This window comes from Adiantum capillus-veneris, chromosome 7 (assembly GCF_014529385.1).
Source record: "Adiantum capillus-veneris isolate H3 chromosome 7, ASM1452938v2, whole genome shotgun sequence".
Taxonomy (NCBI): domain Eukaryota; kingdom Viridiplantae; phylum Streptophyta; class Polypodiopsida; order Polypodiales; family Pteridaceae; genus Adiantum; species Adiantum capillus-veneris.
The window spans coordinates 4,084,225-4,101,447 of record NC_140937.1 but is presented as its reverse complement, the minus strand read 5'-3'; the positions used below and the strand labels follow the sequence as shown (position 1 = coordinate 4,101,447).

At 43.6% G+C, this 17,223-nt stretch overlaps 1 protein-coding gene across 7 annotated transcripts in view; it reads right to left on the bottom strand.

Moving 5' to 3' along the window:
• Positions 1-4,355: 4,355 nt before the first annotated feature.
• The window catches only part of LOC147453369 (acid phosphatase 1-like), a 60,093-nt gene continuing 47,225 nt past the window's right edge, over positions 4,356-17,223 (bottom strand). For 6 of the 7 annotated variants that reach the window (XM_086515559.1, XM_086515561.1, XM_086515560.1 and 3 more), the window contains exons 4-5: positions 4,988-5,203; positions 4,356-4,903 (exon numbers count right to left, since the gene is read on the bottom strand). In XM_086515559.1, coding sequence (XP_086371685.1) covers positions 4,723-4,903; positions 4,988-5,203 — 397 coding nt within the window. In that variant the 3' untranslated portion in view covers positions 4,356-4,722. The remainder of the gene's footprint in view (positions 4,904-4,987; positions 5,204-17,223) is intronic. The other variant, XM_086515565.1, reaches the window with a different exon arrangement.

Here is a 17,223-nt window from a genome sequence, read left to right as displayed (position 1 = left end):
TCATATGTAAATGATAAGACCACGAAGTCATATCTTTCTTATCATATGTAAATGAACAATGCATTTTATCTCTCTCTCTCTCTCTCTCTCTCTCTCTCTCTCTCTCTCTCTCTCTCACACACACACACACACACACACACACACACACACACACACACACACACACACACACACAAAGAGAGGTCACCAGACTCATACGTCAAGGTCTCCTTCAGCTAGATACTAGGAGCACATGGATACAACCGACAAGGAGTTGGACACAAAAATGTCTTTCTATAGAGAGCATCTTCTTCAGCTAACAGAGGATGGATATGTGATCAGACAGCCTATTGAACACTCATTTATCCCATGGGATACGATGTGCTATTTGTCATATGTGCACTTCATCACATCAGTTAGAGATTGAGACTGCCAGATTTAGAAGAGTACCAGCAGAGGCCAGGATATGCCAGTTGTGTCATATAGAGCCAGAGACAGAGTTACATCGCATTTGTCATTATCTGTATATTATGAGATACAAGGCCACTTTCATTATCTATTCAATGAGGGCTATGGACCATTGGCTAGAGTCATGAGATATTAGGATCATAGATGCCTCGAGTGTGTAGACACAGAGATAGTCTCTTGAGGAGATCAGGCACTAGGAGACATTCACAAAGGGAGATCACTGACTTCTTTATAGCAGGGACTCGGCAGTCAGATGAGAAAGCTTCACAGCAAACTTCAGAGTCCACCTATACCAAAGGTCTATTAGTTGACAGAGTCATTGAGCTCGGGAGAGCTAGACACCCACGTCTACGAGCTAGACCCATCAAAGGATCAAGACTATTCTAGCACGACATGGGAGACGTCCAATACAACTATTTACAAAGGTGAACATTGATGATGCTCTTCAGCGGCCAATGCATACTTTCTCGAACACCGCCCGATGCCGGGCATCCTCGGACATTGATGATGACAATGATTTCAGTTTGTTTCACTTTACTTTATTTTTATTTTCTACCCCAAATTGTATTAGATCCACCAAAATTGTATCAATTTGGTCTCATAGGTCATTTTGGGAGACGTTCAATATAGCAATTTATTTCATTTCTCTCTACGAGATACGAGGGCAATTTCATTATCTCTTCAGAGAGGGTTTTGGACCACTATCCATGCATGAGATATCACGATCAGAGATGTCTTGGGTTATTTTTACTTGAGCTACGTAGAGAGAGAGAGCCTGTGAGACGGAGACCAATAGAGAGAGAGAGAGAGAGAGAGAGAGAGAGAGAGGCAAATTACAAAAAAAATTAGATCACCTACTACACCACAGATACGTTGATCGATTGGGCTACTGAGCTAGGGAGATCTAGACACTTGCAACTGGGGGATACGACAACATCAACGGAGACTGCGACAAATATACGGATCACTTTAGCTCGACATGCAAGACGCCCAGTACGAGCACTTGCCATGGTGGACATCGACAATATTCTACAGCGATCGATGCAATACATCCTCTAATAGTGCCTAGTGTCAGACATTGTTGGGTTAGGTAGCATTGATAATTACAATAGTGGTTAGAGAGAGAGAGAGAGAGTATACTCAAATCATAACTTGATTAATGATAAACCGATGGCATACAATGGAATGATTGGGTTGAGGGTTAGAGAGAATGTGTGCAAGAGTTTGGTACTTAAATAGTAGCTCATAGGGTTAGATTTACTTCTCAAATGTCACAGGTTCCTTTTCCCAACGGTCAAGGGGCAACTCTCCAAAGTTCAAGAGTGGCTCCATAAAATGTGGACAAGCCATGCTGACTGGGATGGCATTTGAACTCTTGTTCAACTCATCTTCCACATGTGATAAGCCATGCACCTTCAAATGCTTACTTGCTTATTGTACAAGAGATGGTTCTCACACCAGCAAAATCGACGTTAGGCCAAAGGCCACAAACCCAACAAACCTCCCCTTGGACTTTGGACTAGACAAGTGACCGAAACTCAATGCCACACAAACTGGGATAGTCACTCAGACTATAGTCACATAGACTAGAAGTAGGTCGTCCTTGTCACTGCCAAGTCACGGGCCACCAGCTTCATATCCATCTCTTCAACAGTGCTGCAGTCTGGATGTTGTTGTTGCTGCTACATGCTTTAAAACTCCAGCAATCCTTTAAATGTCCACGCTTGTAGCAGTTCTTGATACTTTTATTCGATGAAAGACTAAATGCGATGCAGGAAAAACTAGTTGCAGTGGACGTTGATGATGTTGATGCTCTTCCCCTCGAAAATGGTGTTCTCTTCTCTCTGGATGGAGAGGTCTTATCGCTAGAAGACTCTTCAAGGGCAGTGTCTCTCTCTTCACATAAGCACAAGGTGATATCCTTGATGATGGATGTACCATGCAAGATTTTTAACTTTGAATTACAACAATTTTAAGCGAGAATGATAGAGAAAGATCTATCTTCGGATGCTCAAGATAATTGAGGCCCTATGGAGCTTTCTAAGTCAAAGCTAAAGAAAAAATTTCTTCTTTGATTGCTTGGAAGAGCCTTGCCTTGTCAAAGCTCGTTAAAAAAGGCTTTCAAATGTTTTGTAAACTTTTGATGCCTTGTTGCTTTTTAGTAGCTCTGCAGATGTGACACTTCCCCTATGGAGGGCTTAAAATCTTTGGGGTGCCTTGGTGCAATAAAAACCGTGAGAAGGGCCGCTTTACAAGCCAAGGAGAGCGGCAGTTCACCGAGCACGAGAAGGGGGGCTTGGGCGACCGGCTGCTCACGTGAGAAAATGGTCGAGCGGAGCTAAAAGGAAAAAAATTTATATGATTGAACAATTTTTGGCGTCCGGTGGCAAGCAAAGCCACAGCGTACATAAGTGGAAATCTGCCCCAACGGATACGACGGTTCTATCCAAGGAACTTTACCGCATCATTCAAGTCTACCGCTGCTTAAAAAACGGCTTGAGCCCACGACCAAGGGAGCCAAAGACAACACTTTTTAAGACAAGCTAAACCTAGTGACCACGTACGAAGAGTCCCCAAAATAGACATTATGAATACGGATAGGTAGGGGCTCACACACATATAAGCTCTCTCTCTCTCTCACACACATACCCACACGCCTCTAAGTATGGGAATAAAAATTAGGAGCTTGATTTGAGAGTAGTGTAATGAAAAAAAAAAAAACGGACTAAGTGACCAAGTGATTGCATGAAAAAAACAACACACAAGGCTCTTTGACAAAGCTATGAACTCACATACACCCAATAATAGCTAAAGTGGGCAATGGTGTTGAGTGGCCTCTCGATCTCGGAATGCTAAGGCTAGGAGCTTGCCGGAGAGATCTCCATGAGCACTCTCTCCACACACACCGTCAATGCAATAATTTGAAGCTCGAATAGTGAGTAATTAGAAGAGATAAAGTCATGCAAAGATCAACACAAATGCAACCTAAATGCAAGTGCAAGCACACATTGCTAGACATGCCAAGTCCATCAAGAAGGGTAGTGGCTTTATGGAATGGCCAACATGCTCAAACTTGACAGATTAGACAATAATTAGAGTACTAATTAGAAATATGCAATTAAAACCGAATGATTAAAAAATGTTAATCATACTATAAGCTCTGATACCACTTGTTGAGCTAGGATGGATCAATGAGACTAACATTCATCTTGGTAGCATTGATAATTACAATAGGAATTAGAGAGAGAGAGAGAGAGAGAGAGAGAGAGTAGACTCAAACCATAACTTAATTAATGATAAACTGATGGGATACAATGGAATAATTGGACTAAGGGTTGGAGAAAATGTCTATAAGAGTTTGCTACTTAGTAACTCATATGGTTAGATACACCTCTCAAAGGTCACAAGTGCCTTTTCCCAAAGGTCAAGGGGCACCTCTCCAAGAGTTGAGTGACTCCATAAAAGTGGATAAGCCATGCTGACTGGGATGGCATTTCAACTCTTGTGCAACTCATCTACTACATATGCTAAGCCAAGTGCCCTCACATGCTTGCTTGCTTAATGGACTACCTACTATACAAGAGATGGTTCTCCCACCAATTGTCAAGACTACAGACATCATCTAACATTGATGTTCATACACCAAGATTGTACTACCCATTGTTTCACAGTCACAAACTTCATAGTGCTACACTACTCTAAGCTGCTTAGATTCACGACAATAACCATTTAGAGTTTATTTTATTTCATTTTATTTTATTTTGTACCCTAACATTGTATTAGATTTATCAAGATTGCACTAGTTTGGTCTCATAGGTCATTTCGGCCTTGAAGACATTTGATGTAGCACGTGTGTGTGTGTGTGTGTGTGTGTGTGTGTGTGTGTGTGGCACACGCACGCACAATCATCTGGCACGGCCCCCCATACATTCAGAATAGAAAAAGTAATAACTACATGATCACGACATTTTGTGATTATTTTCTGTAACATGTAACAGGCTGTATTGATCTTGGGACTGTAGGATTCTTGGTTTATAAGTGGCTAAACAAAACCTAGGCGATTTGTGATACTATACAAACCTCAGCTGCTTTCAGATTACACACCATATATCAGCAGAGGAATAAAATTTTAGTATACTATGGATGTGAGCAGATCTTGAGGACGCTTGCTCGCAGAGGCAAATATATTCCCCGCAACAATTTGAGGCAAGGAGTTCTCTGAAATGTGTATATCCATCCTTCTATGTTGATAGAAAAAAATAACAACAGCAGTGGTCACATAATGTGGTAGACAGGATTTGGAAGTTTGAACATTCGGGCAGCACTGGTTGCTGAGCCAGTAAGATCAGACCATTGATCACCTATGACGGCTTTTATTTGATAGCCTTCTTCCTCAAGCTGAGCTCTCTTTCTTGACTTGTACTCTTCCACAGTCATGCCAGCCTCATCTTCAGATCTAAAAGGAAAATAAACAAGAATGTGTCATCAGACCTAACCAGGTCATTACTGTATGAAACTTAAAGAGGCAAATGAACTACACCTTAATATTAATTGCTCCCAGCCTCTGTAACCCGCTGCAAGCAGATTTCTTGAAGTCACATTCCAAGCACTAGCTGGCCTCTCAGAAAGGAAAATCATGCTCCAGTTTGCAGCAGAAAGCTCAAGATAGAGATTTAACATGGGTACCAAGGGTGTCAATTCAGACTCATCTGTCCAGGTGGCTGCTGATATGAAATCCACATATGTTTCGATACTGCTATATAAAATTAACCAAATTAGAGCTCTCTCTCTCTCTCTCTCTCTCTCTCTCTCTCTCTCTCTCTCTCTCTGTATGCACAGATGACCTCATGGTTTCGGAGGCATGGTCTCAGCATGGATAGATTCCCTCCTTTTCAGTATTCCCTAGATGCACCCTCCCTACCAGTCACACGGACGGAGATCACTAGACTCATTCGGCAAGATCTAATACAGTTGGACACCAGGAGGACATGGGTAGAGCCGATGCAGGAGTTGGGCACGAAGATGGCTTTTTACAAAGGGCACCTTCTCCAACTTTCGGGAGATGGGTTTGTGACTCATCCGAGCTACATGGACACTCATTTGTCTCATGGTCTGCGATGTGCTATTGGTCAGATTCGCACATCCTCACACCAGCTGGAGACTGAGACGGGTAGATTCAGAGGGATACCGCCGGAGTCTAGGATATGTCAACTATGCGGTAGAGAGCCAGAGACAGAGCTACACTCATATGCCACTGCACTGTGTATTATGAGATACGAGGGCGCTTCCATTGCTTATTCAGGGAGGGTTTTGGACCCCTAGATAGAGTCATGAGGTATCAGGATCAAAGATGCCTTGGCTTATATCTACTTGAGCTACACCGACATAGAGATAGTCTGTTGAGGAGACATGGAGCACGACAATCGCAGAGACAGATCACAGACTTCTTTGGATCGAGGGAGCCAAGAGACCAACCACCAGCACAGGGGTGTACCCGCATTCATATGAGAGGTACCCTCATTGACAGGGTGACTGAGCTCGAGAGATCGAGACGACCACGACCAAGACACAGGAGCACACTCCATCGACGGAGACTCCAACAGAGGATCAGAGGCATTCTAGCACGACACCCAGATTGTCATTGAGGGCCTATTCTACATTTTCACATTTCACATTTCACACTCATTTTCAGTTTTCATTTTTACTTTCAGTACTTTTTATACTTGTACTTCAGACGTTGTATTAGATTCACCACTTTGTATCTGATGGTCTCATAGGTCATTTTGGCCTTTTGAAGACGTTAATATATCATTTCATTTCTTTCTCTCTCTCTCTCTCTCTCTCTCTCTCTCTCTCTCTCTCTCTCTCTCTCTCTCTCTCTCTTTGTGTGTGTGTGTGTGTGTGTGTGTGTGTGTGTGTGTGTGTGTGTGTGCGCGCGCAACAAAAGTGGCTGTATACTGTGAAGAGACCTTTCGAGATGCTCAAAAGCCATCATGCTCTCTCTCTCTCTCTCTCTCTCTCTCTCTCTCTCTCTCTCTCTCTCTCTACTTCATGTATGGAGACATGATGAGAGAACTAAGGAGAGAGATCCGGGGGATACAGAATGAGGAAATTCAGATCTTGAAAACGGAATCACGAAACCTAATCAAGGCCAAAGTAAATGTAACAGAATGCATTATGCAAAAGAAACTCGATGAGGCAGTAGCAAGTTTTGAAGCATGGAGAACAAATATGGAAAAGCACATGGGGGAAAAAGATGCAATAATCGAGGAGCTAAAAGGAGAACTTGCGGCTTGCAAATCTGCAACTAAGGAGAAGGGAGACGACCAACCTTCGATGCTGAAGGAGCTCGAGGACATGAAGGATCAGATGAAAGCTCTACGGGAAGGAGATGAACAAAAATCGAAAACGGCATCTTCATGGGCGGAACGTCTTTTTAAGACACAAGAAAAGGTTGATGAAGCAGAGAAATGGATTGAGGATGCGAAGAAAGGGAAGGCCCAGATGCCCGAGACCACACCTACCTCCACCATTATTGATATGACCATTGAGGAAGAGCAAAAAAGGAAGAATCGGGCTCTGCATGTGCGGGTCACAGGAGTCAAAGACAAAGAGAATGTAGATGAAGAAGTGAAGGAACTGCTACAACGCGTGGGCATCACAGAACCTACTCACACAAGTGCATGGAGAGTGGGCACGAAAGAAATCGATGAGAAGGGAAACATAAAGGATAGGGCACTTATTCTCCGCTTCCCGAATATAGAAATAAGGAAAGAATTTCTAAAGAAGAGGCCAACTCTTAAGAAAACTGGTATTTTCTTGGGAGATGACCTTACATTGGCACAAGTGGCAGTGTGGTACACATGCAAGAGTTGATGCCAGAGATCAGGGCAGCAAGAGAAAAGGGGGAAAATCGCCTTTTATAGAGGAGGGAAAGTAGTGGTTCTAGAAAAGCGCTCATCATGACAATGCGAGACCTATGGGGCGACGCTCCAGATAGCGGCGTGGAATTGTAATGGATCATATAGGCTAGATGTAGGTGCCTTTGAAGACAGCTTTAGGGACAGAGACATAGTTTTCTACTCAGAGACACACTAGATACCAAGACAGCTTATGCCACATGTGAAGGGTTATTTATGGGAAACAATTGGTCGACCAGACATGAGATCTCTACGGGGTAGCCGGGGTTCAGGAGGAGTAGCAGTCTTATTTAAAGAGGAGCTGAAACCACTACTACAGATTATCAGGAAAGATGAGCAAGCAAGCTATATGTGGGTGAGAATGAGAGCCGAGACAAGTAGATTTCTATATATCGCTATATGCTACTTCCCTCCAAGTACATCAGTCTACTCCTCACAAAAAGGATAGTCCCCTTTCTCCATATTGAATAATGACATATGGGAGTTCTCTAGAGATGGAGACATCGTTCTCTTTGGAGACTTTAATGCCAGAACGGCCAACTCTCAAGCAGTATTCTATGATACTTCTGAGGAAATGCTCAGAGAAGTGGATTTATCACAAAGGGGGCTTACTAGAAACTCACAGGATAAAGATGGGAGACATCTCATGGAGATGGCGACTATACATGGTTTGGCCATACTTAATGGTATAGAGAATTTCCCTTTATTTGGGGGATTCACATGCTTCCCACACAAGCATGGGGCTAGTACAGTGGATTATGTCATGACTTCACCAAGCATTATTTCTAGTATCGAGGACTTTAAGGTGGGACCCAGACCGGTTGGGATTGCAGTGGATCATGCTCTCTTGACCTTATCAATCTCCTTCCAATACAATGCCTCTCAAGTACAAAGGAAGAAGACACACACAAGATATACTTTCACGCCAGAGACTGATTCAGTCTATGTGGAAAAGATCTATAATAGGATGTGGGCAGCCAAGCCAGTATATACTGTAGAGGAGATTACTTCTCAGTTAACAGAGATACTACATGGAGCAGCACAAGAGGCATACCCACATACTCAACCTGATCAGAAGAGAGGATCTGGGAACATGCCTCAAAACAGTTGGTATGACGAGGAATGCAGAGAGACGAGAACCCAGGTCCAGAAAGAGCTTACACTAGGGATCATCACATATAAGCAGTCTCGGATTGCTCTTCGGCGTATAGTACGTCCCAAGAAAAGGGCATTTTTAGCCAAACTGGAGAAGGATTTATATCAGCTCTTCTTGAGTCAGGACTCACATGAGGCCTGGCGTTTATTTCACGAGCACTCACCGCCTCCGACAATTACTTCTCCTGAGATTTGGGGTCAATATGTAACATCATTATATATGGTATCTGGACAGCCTCCATTACCAGATCCGCTAGAGCCATGCCCTGCTACTAGTACTTTCTTTACTACGGAAATGGTGAAAAAATCCATTGATAAGATGAAGACAAGAAGAGCATATCATGATGGTTTAGTAGCAGAACATCTGATCCATGCTCGTCTGTTTAATTGGGTCATGTGTGAAGGATTACCTGAATCTTGGAAATTATCTACTATAGTCTATCGTACCTATTTTCAAGTCAAGGGATCCTATGATACCCGGGAACTACCGTACCATTATGGTAGGTCACACATTGACCTGACTGTACGCATCAATTCTTGAACAAAAATTGAGTAGATGGGCAGAGAATGAGGGCATAAGGGCAACAGGACAAGCTGGATTCAGGAGGGGTTATTCCACTTTAGATCATATTCTTACGCTCAGAGCCATTATTGAGGAAGGAAGAGCAAGCGGGAGAAGGATGTATTGTTGCTTTGTGGATTTTCGGAAAGCTTTTGATACAGTACCAAGGGCCAGATTGATGTGCAGGATACAAGAGTTAGGGGTCCCCAAAGAGATTATTTGGGGGATCATGGCCTTATACGGGTCAGTAACTGGTTATGTACGTACTCCAGAAGGGGATTCAGACATTGTTCATTCCAACGTTGGAGTAAAGCAGGGATGCCCATTGTCCCCTACTTTATTTGGTATGTACATAGATGAGGTATAGGATTACATTGATAGAGAAGGTGACAGAGGTACTCATCTTGCAGGGTCATGGATCCCTTTATTGTTGTATGCAGGTGATATTGTATTGATAGCAGAATCACCAAATGGAATGCAGAGGCAACTAGATGCATTACATAAATTCGCGGAGGACAGTGGACTGTCGGTAAACTTGGGTAAAACCAAAGTTATGGTGTTTAACACCACACTGAGTGGGTTAGGAGATCGGCACCTACATTTGCATATGGCCAGGATACAATAGAGTACACAGATGCATACACATACCTTGGTGTGGTATTTGCAGGACCGAAGTTTACTCTTAAGAAAGCAGCGGATGCTAGATTGTCCAGAGCCTCTGCGGCCTTGGGAGGGTTGGAGAGGATGTGTTCACAAGTGCAGTTTCAGGAACCACGAACAAAACTTTGGCTCTTTGATACTGTGGTGGCTTCGGCTATGCTTTATGGGGTCCAGATTTGGGGACCATCTGTGGATCAGGATAATTGGAAGTCAATGGAGAGACCTTTGGTATCTATGATTTTCCGAATGATTAGAGCCAAGGCCTCCGTACCACACGCGATTACCCGAGCGGAACTAGCTGCCCCTCTGATAGAAATTGAAGCTCTTACCAGATCAGTATTACCCCCCTTTCAATACTCTCTTGAGGCTCCATCACTGGCAATTACACGAACGGAGATTAATAAAATCATACGTCAGGATCTTATACAGTTGGATACTAAGAATACATGGATAGACCCTACACAAGAATTGGGCACGAAGATGGCCGACTACAAAGAAAACTTCCTACAGCTATCTGAAGATGGATTTGTGATTCGCCCGAGCTACATGGATACCCACTTATCTCATGGTTTGAGATGTGCTATTGGTCAGATTCGTACATCCTCACACCAGCTGGAAATTGAATTTGGCAGATTTAGGGGAATCCCACCTGAGAGCAGAATTTGCAAGTTATGTGGAATGGAGCCGGAGATAGAATTACACTACATATTCCATTGCACCGTATACTATGAGATACGTGGGCGTTTCCATTGCCTATTTAAAGAAGGCTTTGGACCTCTAGATAGAGTCATGCAATACCAAGATCAAAGATGCTTAGGCTTGTACCTACTGGAACTACATCAGCACAGGGATAATCTAATGAGAAGACAAAGAGCACTACAACCTCAAAGGCAGATCACAAATTTCTTCGGATCGAGAGAAGCAGGAGTGGAAGGAGAACCAAGAGGCCAGTAGCCAGCACAAAGGAGTACCCACATTCATACCAAAGGCACCCTCATTGACAGGGCGATTGAGCTTAGGAAATCGAGACGACCACGACCGAGATGCAGAAGCACACTTCACCGGAGGAGACTACAACAAAGGATTAGAAGCATTCTAGCCAGACACCCAGAATGCTCCTAAGAAGTTTATTTAATACTTTGTATTTAGTTTTTCACATTCACATTTATTTTCACACTTTCACACTTAGTACTTTAGTCCTAAGGTACCCAGACATTGTAACAGATTCACCACTTTTGTATCAGTTTGGTTTCATAGGTCATTCTGGCCTTTTGAAGACGTTAATATAACATTTCATTTCATTTCATTTCCCCTCTCTCTCTCTCTCTCTCTCTCTCTCTCTCTCTCTCTCTCTCTCTCTCTCTCTCTCTCTCTCTCTCTCTCTCTCTCTCTCTCTCTCTCTCTCTCTCTCTCTCTCTCTCTCTCTCTTTTTGTGCAACAAAAGTGGCTGTATACTGTGAAGAGACCTTTCGAGATGCTCAGAGGCCATCACACAGAGGATGTACAAAACGGGGAAAGCAATGTGAGGGCTATGTATACATCAAGGTGGCCTGTACGAGGAATGCAAAATGAATGGTGCTGTGGAGGTGCGTAATGCCATGCGATGTGACCATGGTCCAGAAAGAAAAGAACTAAAGATCTCGCCCATGTCCAAAGAAAGGAGTATCTACACACCTCTGCTGCCCTAGGGGAGCCTGCTAAAGTATCCCATTGGTTGCGAAGTGTCTGCAGCAGCACTCAGTCCAAAAAGTGGTCAAAGTGGTGGATGTAGGAGACAACAGTGAACCCAAAATGTGTCCACATGAATTTATAGTCTTTGTTTCCTAATCTCGTCTCAAAACTAATCTATTATTGTCTGTACCCTCTTAATTAATCTAGCTTAATTCCTCTCACTGTAACCAACTTGGACACTCCAAGCGAGAAATCTAGCGACACACCAATAGGAACTTCATAATCACTGAACTTTAATAGAAAGAGAGAGAGAGAGAGAGAGATACGGCCCGCCATTCCGGACATCACTGATCCGCAATTAACTAATCCATATTGCGATCATGTCTATAGAGATTTAAGAGACCGAAATGCTACAGTCATTTTGTCTTTCAGTTCCTGCACTCAAACAAGTCAAGTACAAATCAATCATATTCTTTTTCGGGAATTCCGTGTCATAAAGTCATACAGTAGAATACTGATCAGCCCATTAGTATCCCTGAAACCCAAAGGGGACATCAGTGACTTCATTCAAAATCCGGGTAATCCGTTGACAAAGGAGCGGAGTGACTCTTCTCTTGTGCAAACCCGCTACACTAGATTCACCCTTGCTGAATTCGGGGTTCTATCGGAGTAGACTATGCTAAACCGAATGCTTCAAGGTAAAGTTCCAAAATCTGAGGAGTACCTACTAGGTCCTCCTCCATCCACTTCACATCCAATGCGGGATAGTTCTTGAATTTAACCAAGAACTGCCTAATCACTTTACCTTTCATCTTTCTTTCCTTGTGTGCCAAAATCTAATCTGGAACGAGTATCTCCTCGCTTTCCTCCACAGCACCTTCAAAAGGCTTCAAGAGACTCACATTGTGAATCTTCCAAGTATCGGGCAGCTTGAGTCTAAAGGAGACATTATTTATCTTTTCTTTAATCTAGAAAGGGCCATAATACCTCATGCTAAGCTTTGGAAAAAGCCGCTTCTTTCCCTTTCGTTTTCTTAGGCATGCCTTCTCAAAACGTAAGAGCACCCAATCGTCATCCTTTAATTTCAAATCGCAACGATGTCGATCTGTTGCCTTCTTATGTCGTTCTTGAGATTTCTCTAAAGCCTCCCGGACCTTGGCAAAAGCAGTGTCCAAGTCCCTCGTGTACTGGTCGGCTTCAAAAATCTTATCGTGGGTCTGGGGAATGTTCTGATCTACCAATTGATTCCCTTTTTCCTTTCTTTCCTTGTGCCCTAGGACCTGTGGGTAGCGTCTTTCGCTTCCCCTGACCATTGGCAAGTCAGAGTCCATCATCGAAACCCTAAGACGAACTATCATATGATTCCTCTTTCTTTGGAATCCTTTGGTGAACTTGCATCTGGTTTCCTTAGTTCGTCGGAACCCTCTGATTCTCCAGAATCCTGTGATGAGCTATCATTTGGTTCCCTTGATTCATTCTCTTCACTCGCAGACTCTTGCCTTTTTGAGGCGAATACTATTCTGCCCGTCACATAAGTCAATGAGCCGATATGCATTCCAAATCGTTGCTTAGTCATGTCCCATAAGTCTCTAAATGGAGTCAGACTTCTAGTTTAAATCATAGTCTTGAATCTCTTTAGCAAACCACAGCAAAACCGCTCAATCTGGTCTTTCAAAGTAATCCTCCGAAACGAAGACATTGGCAAACAAGTATCCCAAAATCTCTGGCCATCACGCCTTGGCATCACTTGAACATGACTGAGAAAGATACATTGGATGACTACTACATCTCTTGCATATTCATCTAATATCCAAGTTGACGTGAAAAAAAAAAGAATTTTAACCACGTCACATGTGTTTCTCTGCGTAACAACAGAGTAAGATGCCGCTTTTCGCTCCCTGGAATGTTCTAAGAACCGTTCTCCAGAAAAAGTGACGTCAAACTGTTGTACAAACTCAAGGGCGAGATGGGTGTCGTGACCTGACTCCCTTCCTTGAACTCCTTGGTTTTCTTGTTGATCTGGTCATTGTCAAAAGAGGACGACTCCTTTAAACGCTAGATAGCCTTCCATGCCTTCTAGACTTTGTTTCAAAAATCTTCTTCAAAAGAATCTTGTCTTAGGTGCTTAGGAATTGAAGAAGCTTCTTAGCACCCTCGAACACTTCAAATGGCACCTTCCCCATGTGTCGTTGTAGGCAAACTCCACCAAGGGCAAATACTTTTCCCATTTAGTCTTCTGATCTGCAAATTGCCCATCTGTCTGCGGGTGGAACGAGGACGAGAACTGCAACCACGTGCCAATGTTCTCACAGATTGCCATCCAAAACAACTAGTAGACCAAGGATCTTTGTCCGAAACAATGGACTCAAACATGACATATATTCGAACAATTTTGCCAAAGGATTGGGCTTAATTGTCTTCTTTACTGCAGAGCAGTGAGCCTGCTTACTGAATCTGTTGATGACCATCCAAAGGCCATCATGCCCACTTTGTGTCTTCACGAGATCAAAGATGAAATACATTGCAATACTTTCCCAGGGGCAGCGGGTGGGAATGAGTAAAGGTTGTAGTAAACCCTGTGCCTTAGGCCTGTCAAACTTGACCTTCTGTGTTAGGTGCAGCGGAATGAATGTTGTATTTTCTCAAGATTAGTGATCTTTATTGCTCAAGGTTCCTTTTAGTTCTTAGGAAAAGAGAGAGCTTTCCGTCTTGTAGAGTGTTGTGGTCACGAACAAAGTGAGTGGATGTTGTGCGTGCAAGTGAATGAGACTGAGAGAAGGAGAGAGAAGAGATAGACACCGAGAGGTTTGTAAAACCCTCCTCCGAAGGCCCCACTCTCGTCGACGAGAGTGGTCTACTTTGATTGCACAAAGGCGTACAATGCAAATGTAATGGACTGATGCAATGGGACTATGCCGATGACGACGACGGTGATGACGACGACTTGGGCTGAAACTGTGGATCTTTTATCTGCTGTTTTTCATGGACTGGTCGGGCTGAAATTGACTGTTTTGCCGCTGTTTCAATGGCTGAATCTGATGGTTGTATCGGGGGTCATGCTAGAGACAAAAACGCTGATGTATTGTACCTGCTAAGCTGCGTTTTGATGTTGAGTTGTACCTGCTGGAAAACGCTGGGGGGTGCTGAGAATCCCCACGAAGGAGGAGGTCCAAAAACGCTGGGGGGTGTTGGGGGGGTTATTGCTGAGAAGTTGCCTGTTGAGCGGAAAGCTCCTACTGCCTCTTCTACCAGAAAGTGTGAACTTTGGTTTGCTTATATATTAACTTAGCAAAATTGCCCTACCTACTTTTGTAGGAAAGTCACTTAAAAATAATAAGTGAAAATCCCAATAAATAAAAAAATAGGCTAAATGCACTGGAAAATTCCCCTAACTGATGCTAATGGATTCTGATGGGAATTCCGATGATCATGCTGTGTGCAACCGGAGGATATACATCTATGCTAAGTGACTGGGCATGCACGGTCTACGAATAGACTCACAAATGTGCCAGATCACTGCTAATCTAACTTGATCGGACTGACTGAACCCTGCTGTGGTGTAGCTTGTCCACTGACACAGAGGGTTGGGATGTGTCACGTGACATCCCCTCCTTTCAAAGTGAGCTACTAGTACCGAACTGTATGGCGTCGAGGGAGATCGCCAACAGCATCCGGAATCTTGGAAGGGACTCTTCGCCGGCCCACTCTGATGTGTGGGTCGTGCGGTACTTGAACTTCATAAAGGTCTGCAACGCTTGCTTCTTTGGGCCGCGCCGAAAGCGACACAAAATCTTTTGAATCTCCTTTGATGCTTCAACTTCGTCGAGTATCCTGCTTCTTTCGTCTTCAAGAATCTCCATGGCTGAAAATTCCTGAAACAATCTCCAACACAAAACCATGAACATACCTATTCCATGTAAAGTGAAGGAAATAAATCTTGTCTTCTCTAAAGACTGTGTATGCAATGTAGACGAACATAGAGACGGAGTGACAACCCGTTCATCAAACGCATGCAAACAATGCGCTCAAATCTTTTCTGTTTGATCGAAATCAATCAACTATGGCAAATCACAATGGAAATGCCCATGCGTGGTGCTCATACTATCATGTGTTCGTTCAGAAACTGTGTCATGCCAAGGAAGAGACATGGAATGCGACTTCCTTACATACAAACTTTTCAACTTGTCATGAACAATCCACATACATTCGTGCTCATCCATGAGAGAAACGTGCTCAACATACAATATGTCATGCCTAGAAAAAGGGATCACATAACGATGCTGACTAAAATACAGGAAACCTTCACGAATGAAACACTCGGACAATGAGTGCATATCAATCATGCGAACACATAATACTTCTTGTGATGGTTCTTTGGACCAAGGCTCGAGAGCCAAGATCGCTTCACACAATCATGCAAATCTTGTGGGTCATGCTTTGGAGAAGAAGAGACTGAGAGAGTCTCCTTTCCCCAAATCTCTTGCATTTGTGCCTGAACTTGAGAATAGAGTCGCCAAAACTCTTTGTTGTGGTGGTCTCTCTTTTCTTCGAGGGCTTTGTTCTGGCGATCAAATTCTGCTTGTCTTGCTTTGTTCCCTCACGCTATGGCTGTCATTCTTTCTTGGTACTTACGCTCGATGGCTGCCATGTCTTCTTCGTAGGCATTTCTTTCTGCTTCTCTTTCTTGGTCCAACTCCTCCATAGGAGTTCGTGCAATCTTTGTTGTAGATGGGGAAGGGTCAGAAAAACCTCCTGGTGGGGAAAAAATTCTTCGCCTCTCTCATGCTCACCACCTCCAAGCGAAGTATCCATTCCGCTTCGGGTGACGTGTAACAGACTTGGACACTCCAAGTCAAGAATCAACCGCGACAGCACCAAATAACCACTTCAAAACAATTCACAGATCACAATAGATTTGCACTGGCCCGACGGAGTTCCGTGCCTAGAGATATTGGCCCCAAAGACTGGCGCCCCTTTCGGTATTTCTTTTTATATTAATCAATCATCAAAGTACAAAAGAGCGGTTAGGATTTCACTCTCAGACTCTGCGTCCAGATGCCCTGAGAAGTGAGGCCCTCACCACTAATTTAAAGGTTACAAGGGATGCCCAAAAGCAGAGCCCCAAAAGCTTCAAATCAAAAGCAATTGCTCTCTCTCTCTCTCACAGAGAGTCAAAACATGAAAGCAAAAGCATTCTCTCTCTCTTTCTCATTTAAGTAGAGAAAAAGCGAAATTTGTCGCTCATCATTTTCCAAATTTTTCTTTTTATTTTTTTATTTTTAAAATAATCCGCCTCCGCGATTTCCGGAAATTAGGGTTTCTGGCAAAAATTAGGGTTTGCAAGAATTTGAGGGTTTCTGGCAAAAATTAGGGTTTCTGCTGTCCGCCACGTCATCACTTTGTGACATGATGACCATACACTATGATCTTGGGGTCTGAAGCTCGCGAGGAACTTGGATTCTTGAGGGTCTTGAGGTTCTTGAGATCCTTGATCCGGGAGACTCTAGGGTTCTTGAGGTTTTCTTTCGCTTGCAAATCGCGTTGGAGAAGGATCTTCTCTTCACCCGAGTTCTACCCTTTTCTGCGGGCGCATCCCTTGGCGGCCTTGCGCTCACACCAAGGTTGCTTTTTCCCACCTCACGTCGATTGGCCGGCCGCTAAGTGCACGGTCCGCTCTCAATGAGTGAAAAGAGACACAAGGGGAGGCTGGACAAGCCCTTCTTTCTTGGGATTCCTGTCACTCTTCAACAAAACACGATTAGGAATCGCTACGCCCAAGTAAACTTGGGTTCGTGCGATCGCAACAAG